Source organism: Echiichthys vipera (genome assembly GCF_963691815.1).
Source record: "Echiichthys vipera genome assembly, chromosome: 4".
NCBI lineage: Eukaryota > Metazoa > Chordata > Actinopteri > Perciformes > Trachinidae > Echiichthys > Echiichthys vipera.
Window position 1 is genome coordinate 11,583,471 of NC_139829.1, and position 20,199 is coordinate 11,603,669.

The 20,199-nt window shown below is 39.0% G+C and overlaps 3 protein-coding genes across 3 annotated transcripts; 1 reads left to right on the plus strand and 2 right to left on the minus strand.

Annotated features, from left to right (window-relative positions):
• The first annotated feature begins 470 nt into the window (after positions 1-470).
• On the plus strand, positions 471-5,315 carry LOC310946267 (ras-related protein Rab-27B-like). Its single transcript, XM_083912702.1, has 5 exons — positions 471-657; positions 736-821; positions 2,352-2,455; positions 2,645-2,768; positions 4,398-5,315. The coding sequence occupies exons 1-5, from the start codon at positions 505-507 to the stop codon at positions 4,582-4,584; spliced, it is 654 nt and encodes a 217-aa protein (XP_083768828.1). The 5' UTR covers positions 471-504; the 3' UTR covers positions 4,585-5,315.
• Positions 5,316-8,093: 2,778 nt separating this feature from the next.
• Positions 8,094-13,932, minus strand: LOC310946645 (alpha-N-acetylneuraminate alpha-2,8-sialyltransferase ST8SIA3-like; the record flags this gene model as incomplete). Its single annotated transcript, XM_083913158.1, has 4 exons — positions 8,094-8,804; positions 10,304-10,861; positions 11,653-11,775; positions 13,775-13,932. 4 exons carry the CDS (start codon positions 13,930-13,932, stop codon positions 8,522-8,524), a joined length of 1,122 nt encoding a protein of 373 aa, XP_083769284.1. The 3' UTR covers positions 8,094-8,521.
• A 1,604-nt stretch (positions 13,933-15,536) lies between these two features.
• Positions 15,537-19,577, minus strand: LOC310945985 (cyclin-G2-like; the record flags this gene model as incomplete). The annotated part of the gene is made up of 7 exons (XM_083912250.1): positions 15,537-16,374; positions 17,493-17,695; positions 18,361-18,459; positions 18,551-18,629; positions 18,768-19,018; positions 19,191-19,328; positions 19,440-19,577. 7 exons carry the CDS (start codon positions 19,575-19,577, stop codon positions 16,263-16,265), a joined length of 1,020 nt encoding a protein of 339 aa, XP_083768376.1. The 3' UTR covers positions 15,537-16,262.
• Between the last annotated feature and the right edge of the window lie 622 nt (positions 19,578-20,199).

Genomic DNA, 20,199 nt, shown 5'->3' on the forward strand with positions numbered 1-20,199 from the left:
GAAATGCTATTCTTCAGGTTTGTTTGTACCCATGAGTGCAGTCTAAATAAAACCGATTTTCCATGCTGCCTTTATTGGCCTCCCTGAGCTGCAAGTGTAACTGAAGCATTGCGGTGACCTGAGAGGCACCTTTCAGTGTTAAGCTAGATCTTTAAGTCAATAATGAGAAAAGTTGTGTTTTTCACTCAGCAAAGTCTGACAAAACTGGCGAGACATTTGACTGCTCATGTGGAAGCCAGCTCTAGTCATGTGCTAGCCCCTCTCTGATCGGAGCCTAATGAGTGGGCAGTTATGACGTCCCGATAAGCTGTGGGATGATTCCTTCACCCCCAGACTGAAAACTGCAGCTTAGGTGGAACCATTTCTCTTTTTCTTTTCTAGTTCACTCACCCTGGAAGTGTTTACTTACACAAGCTTTCTCTAAACTGTTACGGTTCATGATACATCAAGGCAGAATTGTACTGTGAGTTCAACTCTGTGGCAGGTTGAGCACTCAGCTGCACAATGGCTGACTGGGACTATGACTATCTGATCAAGCTGCTGGCACTTGGGGACTCCGGAGTGGGAAAGACCACCTTCCTCTACAGGTATACCGACAACAAGTTCAACCGCAAGTTCACAACCACAGTGGGCATCGACTTCAGGGAAAAGAGAGTGGTGAGTGATGTTTGGTATGCAAGGAGGATTTTTGACTTATAACATTTGTAACTCACTTCAGAGTGTGGTTTGGTTCAGATGTATGCGGGGAAAGGTGCTGATGGGGCGACCGAGAGGAACTTCAAAGTCCACCTTCAGCTTTGGGACACAGCGGGACAAGAGAGGTGAATCTCTCATGTTCACAATCTGCTTTACATTAGGATATCTAAAGCCTCAAATGTCTGACCTTTTCTACTGCTAGTGCTCCTCTCAAAACAGCAATGTACAGAGTTGCTTCCTACCACCAACAAAAACTTAGGGACGCTGAGGATGAATGGGCTGAAAGCAAGTAACTCATTGACATGCATTGGCACATTTCTCTTCAAACAAAAACTAATAGACTATGGAATCATTTTTAAAAATACTAGAATTACAAAAAATATTAACTGTGAAGCTGGACTTTGGACTAAATGCTAAAACATTAGTTTGGCGCGTCAGTATGCAAACATTTACTAATAAGCACTGAGACAGTAAAGGCCCCTACGTGTTGAAGTGTACTTGGACAAGACGCTAAACTTTAAATTGTGTGTGAATGTAGTTTGAGTGATTAGCTTGGATTAGATGATGATCAGTGTATGAATGTCTGTGTGAATGTAGGTAGTGTTAAAGGGTTTTTAGAGGTCAGAAGACTAGGAAGGTGCTGTACAAGTCCAAGTCCTTTTACCATTCCATATATTGAACCTTGTGCCTAAAATGGCAGCTGTCTCTTTAAGGCCCCCCCTCCCAAAAAAAGCACATTCTGCTCTTATTGGTCACCAAGGTATTTACAGTTCATCCTGAGGGGATCATGAATGTCTGTATCAAATTTCAGGACAGTCCATTAAACAGCTGTTGAGACCATATGAATAGAAAAAAAGAGTAGAACAAACATTCCCTTTCAAAAAAACAGAGCAGCGGCCATTTGTATGTGTACTGTTGCTTTTGCAAAGAACTGTCATGTGCCCTTGTGGCAGGCTAATTTCGGCATAAACGTCCATAGTAAATCGACACAAGTTGCAGGAATTGATATAATTGCTTCATATTTCTATTGGTAAGTCATCAAGTTGTACTCATTAAATTAGAGGCCAAAAAGGAGCTCTCAAACTAGTGAGTGTGACGCACTTTACGTCCCCACTGACGTGTTTTGTTACCATAACAACTAACATCTGCAATTTTCTCCTGATCTACTCAAATGACCACGGTAAACAGTTGTCCAGTGTTCGTTCTACTCGCATTACGTTTCTATGGTCAAGACATTTCACTCCAACACACAAATCAACAAAAAAGGACACAAAATGATGACAGAGATGCTTAATGACAACAAGTTTACACAAAACTACCAAAATGACCACAAAGGGATGCTAAACAATCACAAAGAGATGCAAAATGATTAAAAATTGATGTAAAATGACCACAGAGAGAGACAAAGTAAAAGAATTTATGCAAAACCACCGAAAAAAATGCCAAATGACTAAAAGTAGATGCAAAACAATCACAAGGACATAAAATGAAGACAAAGAGAAAGAAAATGACCACACAGAAAACCGTGTACTGGTAGATACAAGTGCAGAATGACCACAAAGAGACCCAAACAGTTAGAGATGGAGAGATATTTCAGTCTGGACCAGATCTACACACGGAAGTTTTGAAATACTGTAAGACAACTCTGTTTGCAGGTTCCGCAGCCTCACCACAGCTTTTTTCAGAGACGCCATGGGCTTCCTGCTGATGTTCGACTTGACCGATCAGCAAAGTTTCCTCAACGTCAGGAACTGGATGAGTATGTGTCACACCAGGGGATCAATACTCTTCCAGATCAATCTTCTCTCTCTCTCTCTCTCTCATCGCCACTGACAGTGAGATGCAAAGTTGGCAGAAGAGTTGAGAGACTTGACTGAGAGTTAACGTTGGCTCATGCGTGTGTATTTGCATTACACGGGTTTAAATGACTCCCTCTGTGTCGGTTCAGGTCAGCTACAGGCCAACGCATACTGTGATAGTCCAGACGTCGTGTTGGTGGGCACCAAGGCAGACCTCCGGGATGTAAGGGATGTTCACGCCAGACAGGCCAAAGATCTTGCAGACAGATATGGGTGAGGCGTTACATAAAGTACTATTGTTCGTTAGTTACATACATGCTAAAGGCAGTGTGAAGTATTTCTCTTTGGGAGCTCTATGTACATTTGTCTTGGTGCAGATTTTTAATAGCATAAGAAAACATTTGATCAGGGAGTCTTTATATTGGAAAACAAGAATCGAATTCAAAGCTGAGGTTGATTTTTAGCCACTTTATACAAAACACCCCTCACACTTACTCCACACTCAACGGAAAACATAGTTATAGTAGATGGGATCAATTATTTATTTACAAATTTTTATCTACACATTGAAGTCACATTTTTATTCAAAAAGGTATACTTGAAAACATCATCGAACAGTTTCTGTTACTGATGAAAACAGTGTGATTGAAGTTTCCAGAGTGTCATACCTGATCGTCATTTCCTAAATTAAATTGTTTACAGTATTTTGATGACCAAACGCTAAAATACAGAAGGCTTTCTTCTTTTTTTATATGCTACTTTGTTTCTTTCACCAGTACTCCACAGGATGTTGCTAGAGAGCTGTTTAAAACGCTCCTCCACTGATCTTCCTGCTGGGAGTCTTTTTATTTTCTTTATTGTATTGAGACAAACACATACGATGCATACAGAACAGCCACTAGGCCAAAGCTTCCTCTGACCACAACATGTCACAACCAAAAGGACCAAACACACACAAACACGTATACACATCACACACGCACACACACACGCACACACACACACGCACACACACACACACACACGCGCCCACACACACACACACACACACACACACACACACACACACACACACACACACACACACACACACACACAAATCTGAATTAGTATAGTATAGAGGTAGGTGAATAATCAATAACAAGTAAACAAAGAAAAAGTTCCTAACTGGGACAAGATCGTCCCTTTGGGGAAATGGGGAGAAGTTTATTGATAATAATTTGATTCATCACAGTGGTTTCCAAACTATGGGTCAGGGCCCTCCAAGGGGACGCAAGATAAATGTGGTTAAGAGAATTGAAAATAACTTCAGCTTTATCAGAGGAGCAAATGAGCCTGATTAACTACAGTTTTTCTGTTTTTTTAACAAACTTTATTGTCAACAATATTATATTACAACAACATAAATACCAGTGCAGGGAGGAGCTTTACAATGTGCACATAAATATACAGATGACAGTTTTTTAACAGTAAATAACCAACTAAAATCATCTGTCTGTGTTTTCCATAGTGTTCTTCAAGATATGACTCTTTACCAGGCATGCCATGTCACTGTGATGGAAATCTCAGGCCTATCACGTTTCATTCATCATCTATCAAATGAATTATCTTGTCTCGTGAAAACGGAGGAAATAAAATGTATATAATGTATGACCTTTTAGGGCTTCCGTACTATAAAGTAAAAATAAAATAACTGTTTGTTTGAACTAATTTGACTTGACTAATAGACATATGCAAACTTTGACAAGGGTACCAACTATATTTTACTATATAAACAGTTAAAAAAAAGAGGTGTGGATGCATCGATTTAGCAGCAACACAAACACATGATATGGTCACTGATTGTCATTTTGTGTTTTTATCCATGCAAATTGTTGAAACTCCTCTCTCGGTTCTCCGTAGGATCCCCTACTTTGAGACGAGTGCAATGACGGGTGTTGACGTGGACCAGGCAGTGACCACCCTGCTGGACCTGGTGATGAAGAGGATGGAGCAGAGCACTCCCGGAGGCAACAGCTCTGAACCCAACGGCAGCCCCATCGCCAGCCATGAAGTGGAGGTTCCTGTCAGGAGGAGATGTGCCTGCTGATGTTTCCACCAGCAGCCACTCTTCCAACATTTGGCCCAAATAACACTGCAGGTTTTTTTTTTTTTTTTTTTAAACGCTGCTGTTTTCTGGAGCTTGACATGGGTGCCTGCTAGGTGAAAGATCTAAAAATCAACTGAAATATGATCCATACTCAAGGGGAAATCTGGCCCATTATTTTTATTACAGTTTGAATTCCTCTCTTGACATATGCTGTCTGTAAAGTTATTTATTCATAGCCTGTGCATTGTTAAAGAGACATTTTGCTGATTTAAATCCAGGTCTGTGTCATGGCAACAAAGTATCCCTTTAAGTGAAAAAGAGGAGATAGGAGTACCATGCCTTAAAATGTATATAGTGAGTGAACATGGGTATTGTTGTAAAACTGGCATGTTTGAAGACAGTATGCATCATCCTCAAATGGGTCATATCAGAGAAAAATACTGTTTTTATTTGACACATTGAGGCATTGATGGAAGGAATATGCAGGCACAGTATATTTATCATGGAGTATAATCAAAAAACATTTAAGACATGGTTACATTTCTTATATGAATGATCGTTTTTGTTAGAACAACCAAGATAGCAAAGTCACTTACATGATTTATGACTTTTACGGGACATGTACATAAGCGGCCAAGCTTTTTTATGCATTATGGAACAAAGTTGGCATGCAGATCGAACACAAGTACAATAATGTTAAAGGGTCGTTGGAAAACATCCTGTACAGTGCTGCGTTTGGAATAAAGACATTTTATGTTTAGGTTATGCATATGTCACTGTCTTGTCAATAGAATGTAATGCACAAAAAGCTATACTGTTATTCTGACTGGAAATACAATCCTCACAGACTTTGTTCGCATCATTATTGTTTACACACATTCTACACATTGATTTTGATTCAGTTAAAACTTAAAATGTCCTGCATTCATGTCAGTGGATTTTTCAAGACAAGTCGATCCGTAGGAGGACATTCATGGAGTCACAAATTCCACCACATTACTTTGGCTGAATCCAAAAAAAAAAGCAAAACGTTTCAAATGCTTTTTGTGCCACAAAAAGTGATATTCAACATCAAATTCAACATCAACAAAAGATATACTCCATTTCTTATACATAAATACTTGTTGTTAGTTGTCATACAGCATCCAAAGTACCAAATCAATCTGTATCAAGCTAACGTTTCTCCTTTGAACATATGGTCTTTGGTGTACCGACTTTACGAAACATCCCTAATGAAGGAACTACAGAAACTATCCTTAAATGTACACATCTATGACATCAATTAAATGGCCTTAAATTCAAACTTTCTCATCAGATATGTGTTTTCATGGTGTTGATGGTCATCAACGTGTCAAAAGGAGACGGGACAAAAAAACATTTTGTGGGGGACGGGATGCCAAGCAAATGCCCACCACGCTAAATGTAAATGAGCACAAAAGCACACATCTGGTAAGTGTGAATGACGGCATTGATCTGTGTATTACACCTCAGCCTAAGCCAGAGTTATGTTGCAGAGTCATGAGACGGGTCATGTGGCCAGCTTTCAACCCCCTCTACATAGCCACCAGTCTCCTGCAGTCTAGCACAACGGGATGGGCTGTTTTTGAGAACTCAAGATTATCTACAGTTACAAAAAAATAAAGCGTGTTCATTGTTAGGTTTATCTTTAAAGTTTTGGTCCCATGTGGAATATATATATATATATATATATATATATATATATTTTGTTTTTTTCTTTTTGTTTTGCCTTAAACGTCTCATACAAAGACACTTGTGATATTCTTAAGGAATACACCATCAGGAATACAAACGATACCAAAGAACTCGTTTTTTTTACCCTCAAACTATTTTCAAAAAGGTTGTATAAAACTAGCCTAAAATATTTGTTAGTGCCTCGCATGCAATGTCATTTATATGGATCATGCTCTTCATACGAGATGCAGTAAGTCATATAACATTCATTCTGTTGTTTGTTTTTTTGTCACAAATATTGGAATTTATATGGTTACATGATGAATAATCGTTCCTCCCCATCAATGTATTCTCTTCTTTAGTATATTTTTAATAATTTAAATTGTTGTAAACCTCCACACCAGTTGTTGGTATTGAAGAAACTGTCCAAAATGTTGCATTTCCTGATGATTTTTAGGTCACAAGGTGGCCTAAGGTCAAACTTTTTTTGCCCCCTAATTGGTAAGAATTGAAATATTGTCATTACGTTTAGCGTTAATCCAACGCTATTGTTTTGTGGAGGTGTTGCAGCTGTTCGTAAATTCAAACTTAGCTTGTTTACTAAATTAAAACAGATTACACTACACCAACTAATAGTTCTTACATAAATATGAGTAGTAACTAAATATTTACACCGTCTAAACTGCAGGTGTAACTTTTGCAGCGTGACTGAATCAACCGACAAAGCTAAAGTTAGCTTGCTTGCTAATATATAACCTGTTCAGATTTGAGAGTAACGGTAAAAAACAGATAGTATTGGATTTGACACACCTGAACTCTGTAATAATGTAAACTTAAGAGATTTTAAATTGCACTTTACAAAAATGCTTTAAATTCCAAAATGATATGCCAGTAACGTTATACTAAACCACCGAAAAACATCCGCTAGGTTAGCATTACTGATATTTGCTAAACTACATCAATACTAACTCTAACTAAGATACATCATGGTTGCTTTATATTTGCAAATACACTTATTCGCTTTCGTGTGAGGGTTAGTTGAGAAGATGAACAGGCTCTCATGTCTGTACGTTATAATATGAAGCTGGGGCCAGCAGTGGGTTAGCTTAGCTTAGCTTAGCATAAAGACTGAACTTGAGGCTAGCCTGCCTCTGTACAAAGGTTACAAAGTCTTGAGACTTGTTTGCTTAATTTGTAGAATTATAGTGACAATTTGGGTTACTATTGGCCCGCAGCAATGACTTCCTGAGGTCATCTCGTCACTGTGTGGTTGCAACCTGATTTTTTAAAGTAACTAGTAGTTAATTATAACTTAAGAAGGAATCTATACAATTTTATGATTGGATTTACGAATAGCTGGTTCAACCTTAGCCCCATTCTGACTCTCATGTATTGAATGAAGCCGCTATAGACTTGTAATCTTGTTGGAAGGTATTTTTTAATATATTTTATAGTCTCACAACCTAATGTAGGCCATTACCCCTTTTTTAAATTCAGCATTTTTAAGACAACACACTATCATCTGTCTATGAATTTATGGCTTATTGTTGGAATGTCTATTATTATTCCAAATATTTGAAGGATCTCAACAAAATTTTCAGTGGAAAGTCACACTGTCTACAGAGGATAAAAGACATGTGTAGGGCACAGTCTTGTAAACAAATACTGTCTTCCAGAGCAGTGCAGATTGTCTGACACCTCATGGGGATGAAAAGAGGCCTGAACACAAGAACTGCACCTCTCTTGAGGCATTGAATCTGATTACAGAAAAACACTGATCTAACTCCTTCCCTGAGATTAGGCAGTGATTTCAGTGTACAGAATCAGTATACTGTTGTAAAAGGCGATGAATCAATCAATACTGTGTTAAACAGAACTGTAAGACTTGCCTATTTGTGTTGAATCCCTTTCGCTAACTCCAGTTCAAATAGTTCTGTTCGAGCTGTTCAGCCACGGCCAGCAGCCATGCAAAGGAGAGTAATGGAAGCAACTGAGCGGCGTAAAAAGTCCCAACTGTGTGGCGCTGAAGACAACAACATACCGAATAAATGAGCAACAACGCTGTGTCTGTGTCTGTGACATCGTCATGTGAAATCACAGCGTGACGTGAGTGTGTGTTTGTCCAATGAGGGTGTCTTAAATTACCTTCACACTTATCATGCATTGTGGGCCATAACAGAGGTTTGAGCTGAGCTGATGTATCTGGGTCTCTGGAGTCACCTCTTAAAAGCCATCCATCGTTTGTCTAAGAGCAGTGCGTCAGGCTGAGTTTGATCACGCCTTCCCTGTGCAGCTTGTAGAGCAGCTTGAACTCGCTGGGAAGCTGGTGGGTCTCCTGCCACTTGGTGGTGAATTTGGTCCCTTTCTTGTCGTAGTAGTGGTAAGGCAGATCGTTGCCCGTGTTGGGGTCCCAGCCAAAGGGCCAGAAGCCGTAGAGATGGATCTCATCGCACATGGCGGAGGCCAGCGTGTACATTAGGATCCCAGTGCTGAGACGTTTGGGGGAGAGGTTTTTAGTCTTCCAGTATCTGTGAGGGAGAAACGAAAATGTGTAATTGAATTCAAATACTTCTGAGGACAGAATACCACGATTAATCCTTCATCACTTTAGCCCATCATAATCCCTCTCACATTATAACTGTATGATCTCTATCTTTTAATTGTCCTAGTCATTTAATGTTTTTATCATTTTCAACAATATATACTCAGGTCATAGCCAGGATTTTAGACACAAGTCCCCCAAAACCCTTCTGCTTAGTTAGTTGAAGTTTTCATATTTTATGTATTTAGTTAAAGCTGCTATTATCAATATGTTTGTATTCAAAAGTCATCAAATTACTGTGTATATGAGAGGGGTCGCTTGTACTGACCGGTATTCAGATCCTCAACGTAAATTAAAAAAGCAATACCACACTATTAAAATAGTCTGTCACGAGTAAAAGTCATGCCTTCAAAACAATACTTAATAGAAAATATTATCAACAAAAGTACTCAATGTGCAGTATAATGATCTCTATCAGTGTTTTACTATTATATCTGATATAACTGCTGCGTTAATGTGTGTGTTGCATTTTACTGCTGTAGATGTTTATGGTTGTGCTCATTTTAATTCTTTCATAAACTGTTGAGAAGTTTAATTGACAGCTAGGCATGATATACTATAAGATCATGTGTTATGTTATGTAATGTTATGTTACGTGTGTTGACAGCATCGTTGTCCTGTGAGATACACATACGTTTTCCGGCCTACAGCTTTACTGTTTGCCTCTCATCAGCATTGTTTCTAGAGAAGAGTCGGTGGTAGAGACCAAAAACAGAGCTAAAAGCTGGTTGAAATTAGACTGGCATTCATCCGGTGGACAGACACACGACTCCAAGTGAATGATGCAACTCTGCCATATCCACTTATAAGATAATATTATATATAAATGTTGTCTTTGTAGCTTGTTTTCCCGGTCCCCCAAGTGGCCAAAAAATCAGGAAACTTCTTAGCATCCTTAGGTGGTGCTACTGTACCATTAAGTTTTAAATATCAAATGCTTGGTATGATTTTTTTGATGCACTTAAAGCTGAAAACAGTATATTTCTATGAAAAACATGTTTTTTTCTCATATTTGTCTTATTATGTCACAATCTACTGAGAGCACTATGAGACAGACGATTTGTGAAAATGTCATGCACCTCTTCATTAAGCTGCTGCTCCCAGAGCCCTTTCAATGTGCTCCTAATGGCATCTGATAGATCCCACAACACACGACTTAAAACAACCAATCAGAGCCGAGGAGTCTCTGACGCAGTGTCAGTGACTGCTCTGAAATCTGATGAAACCATTTTTATTGCCTATTCCTTGCAAAAAAAAATTCAGAAGCATATTTTAGTGTAAAATGTGAACAATTGTAAGCAAGTTGAACTGAAACCAAGTGCATGTTTTTAAGTGTTGTAGGTAAACTCATACTTTCCAGTGAGTTTCTTACATAACTTCAGTTTCCAAAATCTGAACTAACAATGAGATCATCAACACTCTTACTTGTTGACATCGTGCATGATGTTTCCCGGCCAGGCCAGTTCGACCTTCAGCTGTCCCTTGTGCTCCACAAAGAAGTCCACCAGGGTCCTGGTTACTGTGGCTGAGGTATGAAGGAAGAAGGCAGGGATCCAGAGGATGGCTCCCTCCAGCTTCTTTAGGTTGAGGAAGAAATTATTCCTGTCTTGAATGGTCAGCAGGTTATTGTAGTACCTTTCCAGGATGCTCGGGTTAAAGGTTGTCAGGTTGGTCTTCTTGCCCACGTCCTTGGAGTAGATCTCCGTAGGGGCGAAGTTGCAGCGGAAGACAAAGTCGGCCTGGTCGATCTCCGGGCCGCAGTGGCTTCCTGTCAGGATGCCACTGTTGCCCACCACAGCGCACATGCTGTAATGCTTGTTGTGGATGGGAGAGACGTCTGGGAGCAGGGATTTCAAGTTGTTGCTGATGGAGAAGACGTACTTGTGGCTGGAGTAGTCAAAGTGCATCAGCTGGCCAACACGCACACTGTTCTTTGTGAGGGAGAAGTTGGTGGGGATGTCGATGTAGCTGAAGATATCTTTCCTGAAAAGAGTAGGATACCAAAATGTACAAATACTCCTGCATCATAGTCCTGCATCAGGCACTATTACATTAGATCATACAAGATTATTATTAGTCATGCATACATGTAAAAGCTGTAGTGGGTGAAGCTCATTTGTAGCCATTTTATATTGGACTGCAACTAATGTTTTTCATTATGGATGAATGTGCTGATTAATTTCTCCATTAATCAATTTATTGTAAAAATTCTGAAAATAGTGAGAAATGCATCACATTAACCCAAAGTCACACCTTCACAATCCTTTATTTGCCCAACAGTCCAAACCTCTAAATTATAAAAAAAAAAAAAACAACAAAAAAGCCCAATTAAAATCATCTAAATTAAATGAAAGGAAAAGAAGGAGGAAGATTTTTCACATTTCAGAAGCTGGAACTATGAAATGTGTTGATGAAAAAGTCTATCCAAATAGTTTCCAATAATTTCTATTGGACTAACTGATTAATGGACTGGTCGTTTCAGCTGCAATCATTTGTAACATGTTGTTGTTTACATATTGTGTGCAATAAAGTGAATTTAGTTATCAAATAAATGTAGTGCAGTAAGGAGGAAAGACTCAAGTACACTTCCTTATATTTCCTCTTAATTACAGTACTTGAGTCCTATTCCACTGATGCTAGAAACTCACAGAATCCAAGAGGGAACTGTTTTTCCTCTGATGTCTTCAAAAATATTCTGCCTACTGTTGATCCTGCAGGATGACAGATACTAGAAAAGAGAGAAGTGGAGTAGAAAAGCATTCTTGTTCTCTCACCTGTGCTGATAAAAAGCAGTCTTGTTGAACTTCCATTTGGACGGTTTTCCTTGGAGCTCCTCGTTCAGGGCGTTAGTTAAGGGGATGAAGGAGGGGTCCAGGAAATTCATGGCAAACTGAGACCTGAGAGCAACAAGCATAGAAAGAAAATAGTCTCCGTAGTGTGTCAGGTGGGAACTTTTACATTTTCATCATTGCCTTTTACATTTATTATATATTACATATTATATATATTTATGTCCTTTATATTGCACATTTTCAATTTCTTTAGTTTTCTACAGTATACTGTCTGATTTTGCCTCACTTTTGTACTATTTATTATTTATTGTATGTAATACTTATCATTCTCTTTTTTCCTATCTTTTGAACTTATTGCAATGTGGGTCGGAGAGATTTGAGAGTGAATTGACAATAAAGTGTTGGAATCCATTTTAACTCGTCTGTACCAATTCATTCTTATCTCATTTACTAATGTGATCCTTTGCGTTGCCAGGTTGTGGAAAATTCCTTTGACTGTTTGCACCACTTATACCCGCGGGAAAAGATCTGCGACGAATCTGCATTAAATTCCATTATAGACAATTTACTGACATTTACTATGGCAGGTCAGACGGATTAAAAAGCCTTTCTTATTGACATACTGGCGATGGATAACCAACTTTTAAAAATGCAGTATCAGAAAATTTAAAAGATTATCACTTTTAATACTTAATAAAGCATATTTATAACGCAAAAGCATTTTAACTGGATGAGGTAGAGCCAGTTTTCACTAGTTTATATATAGTTAGAGTAGTTTAGTCTTTAAATGCATGAAGTAAAAGTAGCAATTCCATTCTGCAGAAAGAAGAGTAAAAGACATGTATTCAAAATATTTGTATTAGCATCAAATTTAGTACCAAAATTATGCAGAATGAACCATGAGTGAAGGTTTTGAAACAACTACAATAATTGGCCTCGACTTGTAGTAGAGTGGAATTATAAAGTAAGGAAAATGGAAATAATTCAATAAAGTACCTCAAAATTTTACCTGTGCAATAGTGGAAGAAGATCTCAGATCCTCTATTTAAGTAAAAGTAGAAATATAATGGTCTAAAAATACTCCATTACAGCTAAAAGTCCTTAATTCAAAATGTTACTTTAGCAAAAATAAATAAGTCTTTTCAGCAAAATGTGCTTTAAGGCTGAATGATATGGGTAAAATCTTCTATGCGGATATAGATCATTTCATAACTTGATAATATGATGATATATATATCACAATATAGCATGTTTTCTCCTAATTCAATGAATTCATATTTCATATGAAATAACCACATTGTAAAGCCTATTTTGTTTATACTCCTATGTGAATTAAATACATAACAAATGACAAATACTGGGGATTTTCTCATTTTATTAAGAACTTTTGTGCAAAATATAAACTCTTTTTAATAAATTTGAGTTAGTATGCACTTGTTATTATCATATTAGATGATGTAATTGTGTTTCTCAATATATCACAAAACGATTCCATTCAAAAAACGATAAATTAACACCCAGCCCAACATTAACGTATCAAAAATAACAGTACTCGTGCAGAATGGCTCCATTCACAGTGTTATGTTATGATAGAATATTGTATTATTCTGTTTTCATCGTGAATACCTGTATGTTTAGTCAATGTGAGATACTTTGTAAACTCCTGGGTACATTAGATGCATCAAATGTACTTTCCATCTCTAATGTAGTAGGGTATCGTATAAACAAACATGGAATAGAAATACTCAACTGTGTTACAAGTACCTCAGAATTGTACTTAGATACTGGAGTAAATGTACTTTCCACCACTCTAGCAGATGTTTGATATATGTAAAATATTCTGTAACAATAGCCTGATGTCAGATAACCTGAGTAAATGTGTGTTTTGAAGCACAAAAATAGGATATGATGTTGCTGATGATGTAGGACTTCTTCACTGCTCACGACGTGCATCGCCCAAAACAACAACATCAGCACCTCGGACAGCTCACTGTGTGATTGACAGGAGGCATTTGGCCCAAATTGAAGGGAAAGTGAGGTGTTGATGTAGTATTTTTTTTAAATTATTATTATCTGCATCACATCAAACTAAATTATCACTCACCGAAATCCTGCGTGGAACATAATCCTCGGGCCTCCCATGGAATATTTATAGGAGGTGAAGAGGCTGTCTTTTCTGAGGGACACATAGCTGATGAGCGACAGTATGAGCACAGCGACGCACAGAATAACCAAACCCAGGGCCTTGGCGATGCGGACCATCTTGGGAGCGTTTGCATTCCCCGTATGAAGCTGCGGCGAGGCGTTGGCCTATGTTGTCATCGCCGGGTCTCTGCACACACTGCCTGTCTGCAAGACACAGACGAACTGGCTCTCATGGGCTCATATAATCGAATAAAATGGACGGCTGCTGGTGGTGGTCGACTGCATGGTGAAGATGCCGCGGCTCGGTCCTCTCTCATCCCCCCTGACTGCTGCTTGTGCTGCCGCCGCTGCTGCTTCGCGCTACGCTGCGGCTCCCCCCCCAGGGTGCCGGTTTAATCATGGAGATGGAGCAGAAATGCGTGTCAACCCAACCAGCCAGCTAAAAGGCAAGCCCCGTCGTCCACAACCGACAGCATCAACACCTCCTCCGCCTCTACCCCCCCCCCCCACACACACACACACACACACACTGAGCCAGGCTTCTCTGCATAAAGGAAAGCTTGTCCAATAATGTATTAAATGAGATATAAATAGAGGGATGGGGGAGGAAATATCACACAATCAAATCCCCTGACTCGTGCCCTCTGATCTGAGCATATTTCAATTTCATATTTCATGCTACTTTATATACTTCCACTCCACCACATTTCAGAGGCAGATATTGTAGGGGAGACCAGGGATGGTTGTAACAGGGGACAGTTATAACACATTCAATTTCTCCAGTCTTGAACAAGCTCACCTGATTTGCTCTACACAAGCTTAGTTTAGTCCTTATGGTGGAAATTCAGCAACTGTCTTGTTTTCCTTCACTGTTCGTACACACAACCACAAAAGAAACACACATTCATGCGTGTGTATTCCACATATTTATTTGTGTGCTATTCTACGCAAAACAGGGGGCGTATTACATTACTGATGCTTTTAAGTTCCCCGTAAAGGGAAAACTTGGGGGGTTCAGTGTCTTGCACAAGAACACTTCAACATGTGCACCAGAGGAGCCATGATCAAACAGCTGATCTTGGTATGGGGAACACCCACTCTACCCACTGAGCCACAGCCACTTATCTCCATCCCCTAAGCAGTAAGCTGAACCACCTTTTGAACCAAGTCGTTTTGTTCCTAAACCTGACCAACACCTTTTCTTTCTTAAACATAAGTGTCGTGGTCCACTTCTGATCATCGCTTCATAATCAATCATACAAATTTTTGTGCTGAACCTTTTATCATATGAACCTGTTGATTAGGATATTTTCTTTTTAACATGTACACTGGGTAACAGCACACTAATATACGTTTCTGAAAATACTTTAAGTAAGAAATATGCAATGGAGTCACAGATCAGCACTATCAGCAGTTTGCACAGCAGCCGAGTCTCACGTTAACTTGGGAAAATCCATCTGGAGAGTTTTTCTTCATTGTGAGAACGGCACTGAAGGCTTCTCTCCATTGAAAAGATGTTTTCTCTCCTCCCTTGATTGACTTTGGCGAGAGTTTGATGACGACGGTTCATCCAATCCCCTGCCCTTTAACTTTTCCAATCAGGTTCAACCACTAGTGGACAATTCAAAACAGCTATTGAGTTGAAACAAGAAAACAAAAAAACAAGCAGCAGATAAAAAGTACTTTTTTATTTGGAGGGATAATTTCTTACCCTTCCAACATATTCCACATTATATCCAGATACAACACACATTATGTAGTATTCACAAAACATACATTTTTTTAATTTTAACACCTTATGTACATTTTTTTTAACTTTTTTTTTACAGTAAGCTTATTTTGGTAAACATGAACATCCATTCATAATCACGTTTCAATGTATCCATGCATATACAGTCTGGTATTTTCACAATTCTATGTCCTATATGTCACATTAGGATTGTGTACATACGTATAACATACGCTATCAGAATACTGTATATATGTATGGTACCAAGTATAAAAGCGGCTTAAAAAAAGATTGAGGATGTGCTAGTGTGTTAGCTGGTATTAAACAGTGAGCATACGTCATGACTGACATACTCATGTTCTCTGTTGTGCTTTGCCGCTTTCCTGGAATGTGCCGAGCTCGGACACAAACAAACACAGAAGAGAACATCTTGGAAAAAAAATCATTCGGATGCATTACTACATTGTCAAGCTGCCAAGATATTGCAATTTTTCATTTTGCATTAATACGATATGTATTTTTTACTTTTTTACACTAAAGAAAAAAACAGTAACCTAAATCAACACAGGCACTTAATGATTGAAACCTGTCACTTGCCGTGCCTACAGCGGTATGACAAGTGACGCGCAGGTTTGCTCAGAAACACGGCGACCACCTTAAACCAGATACAGTACAGGGGACAAATACACATCTGTCGCTTCTGCACAGTGAGAAGTCATCACTTTTTGCGGTTGAGAAAGGCGGAGGGGAAGAAGGCTCCTTCGCCGTCACTTCCTGGTGAGCCACACGGGCTGTCTTCTCCACAGCTCATGTCCTCACAGGAGTCCTCACTGCGAGAGAAGAGGACGCTTTTAATACTCAGTGCTTCAGGGTAGAGCTGAAACTATTATCCGAGTTATGAGTGAATGGAGAGAAAATGTGGTTCTGTCAACTCTGACAAAAGAACCCTAGTGTTTCTATGCTTTGGCTTGGAGAAAAATATATAAAAATAAAAAACAGAAAGCCTGTGTTTCAAACAGGAAGTATGGAGTTCAAATCACATGGCTATTTACAGGGAGGGTTTATGAAAAGATGCAATTGAGATGAGTTTTTGGAGCTTGACTCTTTAGAGTCAGCTTAGGGTATGTCAGCCCCTTCTGCTTCAATTTGACACAAATTTGACACAATCATCAAAACAATTTTGATGATTGATTCATTGTTTAAAGTCCCACTCCAGAAATGTCATTTAAAAACTACTCTTGTATGAGTAATATTTGGTTTAACAGGGAAAGGGCTGGAGGCACATCTTATCTGATGATATTTGCATTTTTTTAGGTGTATCGGCTGATCAGAATCAGAATCAGAAAACCTTTAATCTCCCGCAGACCGGGAAATTCTTTTGTCACAGCAGCAACAGAACATTACAAAATAAGGTAATAAAATAGAAAAAATAAGCAATAAAGTTAAATTTAAAAAGGGAAGAAATAGAAATAGACATATGTACATATTCACATGATATACTGCAGTTGTTTGTATTGATGCGGGCTGATGCGGGCTGATGCGGGCTGCTGCATTTTTTTTTTAATTGAGACTCGTTACATTTGTTATCATTGTGTAATCTTTAAGATGTAAATTGAGGGAGCAAGGGTAGTATCGGCTCAAATCTCGGCTCAAGAAAATCAGCAGTCTCTATTAGTCATCGGCTAAGGCTGATGAAAAAAAAAACGGTCTCTGCATCGGCCCTAAAAAAAACCGAATCAGTCGATCCCTATTCTCCAGTACCCATCTAACCATTCGTGGATCAAGGTTCTACTCTGAAATTAAACTTCTGATTTGTCATAGTCATGAATTTGAGATAGTGAGGGTCATTCAGGAATGAGCATTTTGTCAATATCTCACCACCACAACAGTTTTTTTTTCAATCAGACGAAATGCAGCACAAAGCAAATAGAAAAACTGAACTACCGACCTCTCACTTTCGTCCCAGCTCCCCTCAGGAATAGTTGGCAGACCGGGCACACTGAAGTGATTGGCCTGAAGATTCTGTGCTGTTCTCCTGGAGACGATCCAAACAAGCTTTTTGTTGTCTGGTTTGTTACATTCACTTGAGCAGTATTCAGTCATGCATTTGGCCACAAGTTCCTTCCAGTGGAGCAGCTCGCTGTCGCTGATCTATGAAGAAGACAAAAAGGAAACATCTGAGAGGCCACAGACAGAAATAGTCTCCAAATAAGCTGTCATCAACAAGTGTTTTTCCACGTTTTACATGCATGTGATCAGGCAGTGACAACGTCATGTCACATTGCACAAGTTCAACACAAGTATTTACAATACAAACCTGAGAGATGTAAGAATTGTTGGAATTGGAGAAAAAAAAAACTTTAGCCTATAAGTCACAAGACTTAGGACTTAAGACTTAAATTCTGCACTGTATGACTTATAATTTATTTACTTATTTGAAGCGCTTAATGGAAGCCTTATATTAGAGTGATAAGATAGATCATATAATACATTTATTTATTTTTATTACATTTATTTAATTCATGCTGAAATCATTATTAAGCAAAACTGAAAAAGAAACTAATCCAAGTTCGAGTTTGTCCAAATTCACTTTTTTATTTATTAATATTTGATTTTCTAGTGTTCTACGGCAGTACGCCATATCTTTTGCTTGTGGTTTTTAGACTATTGATCGAACAAAACTAAACATTTGAAGCCATTACCATGGTCTCTAATAACTTGTTAAAGCCATTTTTTGACAATACTAGGAGATTTTATAGAGTGAATAATACTGATCAATAGAGAAACTAGTTAGTTATTGCAGCCCTACTATTTACCTTTAGGTGTCTTTGGAATTTCTGTACAATCTTCAACAGGGTGATGGACTGGAGGGCTTCAAACTCCTGAGCAATGACGGACAGTGCCAGCACTGATGGCTGCAAAGGAGAAAAACAGCAGTTTGAGTCACAAGACTCAAAGTGTGAATGATGTGATGCTGTGAAATTGTCGCCTGGGAACAATCCTTACTTTTGCTTTAGAGAAAACAAGCCGGCATAAGCAGGCTTTTAGCTGGGCTTCCAGTCTCCCAGAGCTTGGGATCTCCTCCCTTAAAATATAGAGGGAATCCTAATGTGATCCGCCAATACAAAGCTCATAAAGTAGAATCGTTTTGACCATTCCATGCAAACTGGAGCATAGCATCAGCAATAACAACCAGAGTAACCAAATTCAATAAAAGGTTTACCTTCCAGCAGACAGGGATGTGAAGGCTGAGTAGTAGAGGCGTAGAAAGGTTAAGGCTGTCACTGCTTCGGGCTCCACACTGAGTTTCTCTGAGATGATCTTCTCCATACGACACAGGTCTGACACCGTGAACTTGCTTTGGCTGATGCGAATGAGTTCATGGGTAGGTGAGACATTGTTCACTTCCTCGACCATTTTCGCCGCAATGTGAAGACAACAGACTCCAATACAGGGCAAGTGTTTGGGCTGCACCTGACATAATGACACAGCAGTGATAAGCGTGCGTCAATATCCCATGATTCAAGGTCGCACAGGGTCATTGTGGTCGTGTTTTCTTCTTAGTGGTAATAAGCAAATGATGTCTAACATGCAAAGTTGTAATAACCAGTATTTATTACACTGAAATTCGTCGTTAAATCCCTACCTTCATAATAGTGAGGAATCTATCAAGCAAACTGACAGCTTGAACAAACGTTTGAGTGCTGTAGCCGAAGAAACTGGTCAGGCCCCACAGTTCTTCCACTCTGGTGTCTCTGCATTTCGCAGACACCCCACTGTGATTCTGAAAATAAACCACTCTATATTAGATAGACATCGCTGAGAACACAATATATTTTTAGCAATCCTATATTCCTGCACAGACAGTAAAAGTGAAAGTGGGTCAGTGGGTTACCTCTGTGGAAGCCGACTCCATCAGCTTCAGGCCAGCCTCTCTGGGAAGAAAGTTGTACTCTCTTGCACAACATGACTTCAACTCTTTCAGCAGCAAGCTGTCAATGGCGTGGAGATCCCTCATCCTGAAAAACAACATATTTCAATGCTTCTGCATTACAATGCAAGAGAAAATCCACAGCAACTGTTTCCTTATGTTAATAAAGAGAGGAGAGGAGGGCAAATTAAGGTTGTTTCCTAAACCACACCTACTGGGTGTCAAGTATCAGTGGAAGACCCCCCCACCCCCCAAAAACTGCACATTCCTGATCTTATTCAAGCATAGACACAGTTGTAACAATATAATAAACCGACTGATGGGAATAAACTGTGCAAAACATGACCAAGTATAATAATTTAACACTCCCAAAATCAAAGTTTGCATTAGTTTGGGCTACATTAATGTAAATGTCTGAGGACAACAGAAACTAGGTCACCTAGTTACTCAACCATAACGGGCACTGTGACACATTTGAGGAGAGGCTGAATTATAATGTTAACTTCATTCACTCTTGAAACAATATGTTTGGGTAAACAACAACAACCCCAACGTTAAATGCCTAAAAGGCTGAAGGCGTCACAAACACAAATAACATCAATAATAGCTAACGTTAGCTTGCTATCGTAAATCAACAACCCGTCGTCTTACTTTGCACAGAAGCCGCAGACGTGCAGGATAATAATTGCGCTGCAACTTGATTACAATGCTTAGTTCCTCATGT

Bases quoted from the DNA above. Each gene is read 5' to 3' on its own strand.
- LOC310946267 (XM_083912702.1), top strand. From the start codon at position 505: ATGGCTGACTGGGACTATGACTATCTGATCAAGCTGCTGGCACTTGGG. The intron at 822-2,351 runs GTGAATCTCTCA...CTCTGTTTGCAG, and splicing joins GACACAGCGGGACAAGAGAG to GTTCCGCAGCCTCACCACAG. The intron at 2,456-2,644 runs GTATGTGTCACA...GTGTCGGTTCAG, and splicing joins CAACGTCAGGAACTGGATGA to GTCAGCTACAGGCCAACGCA.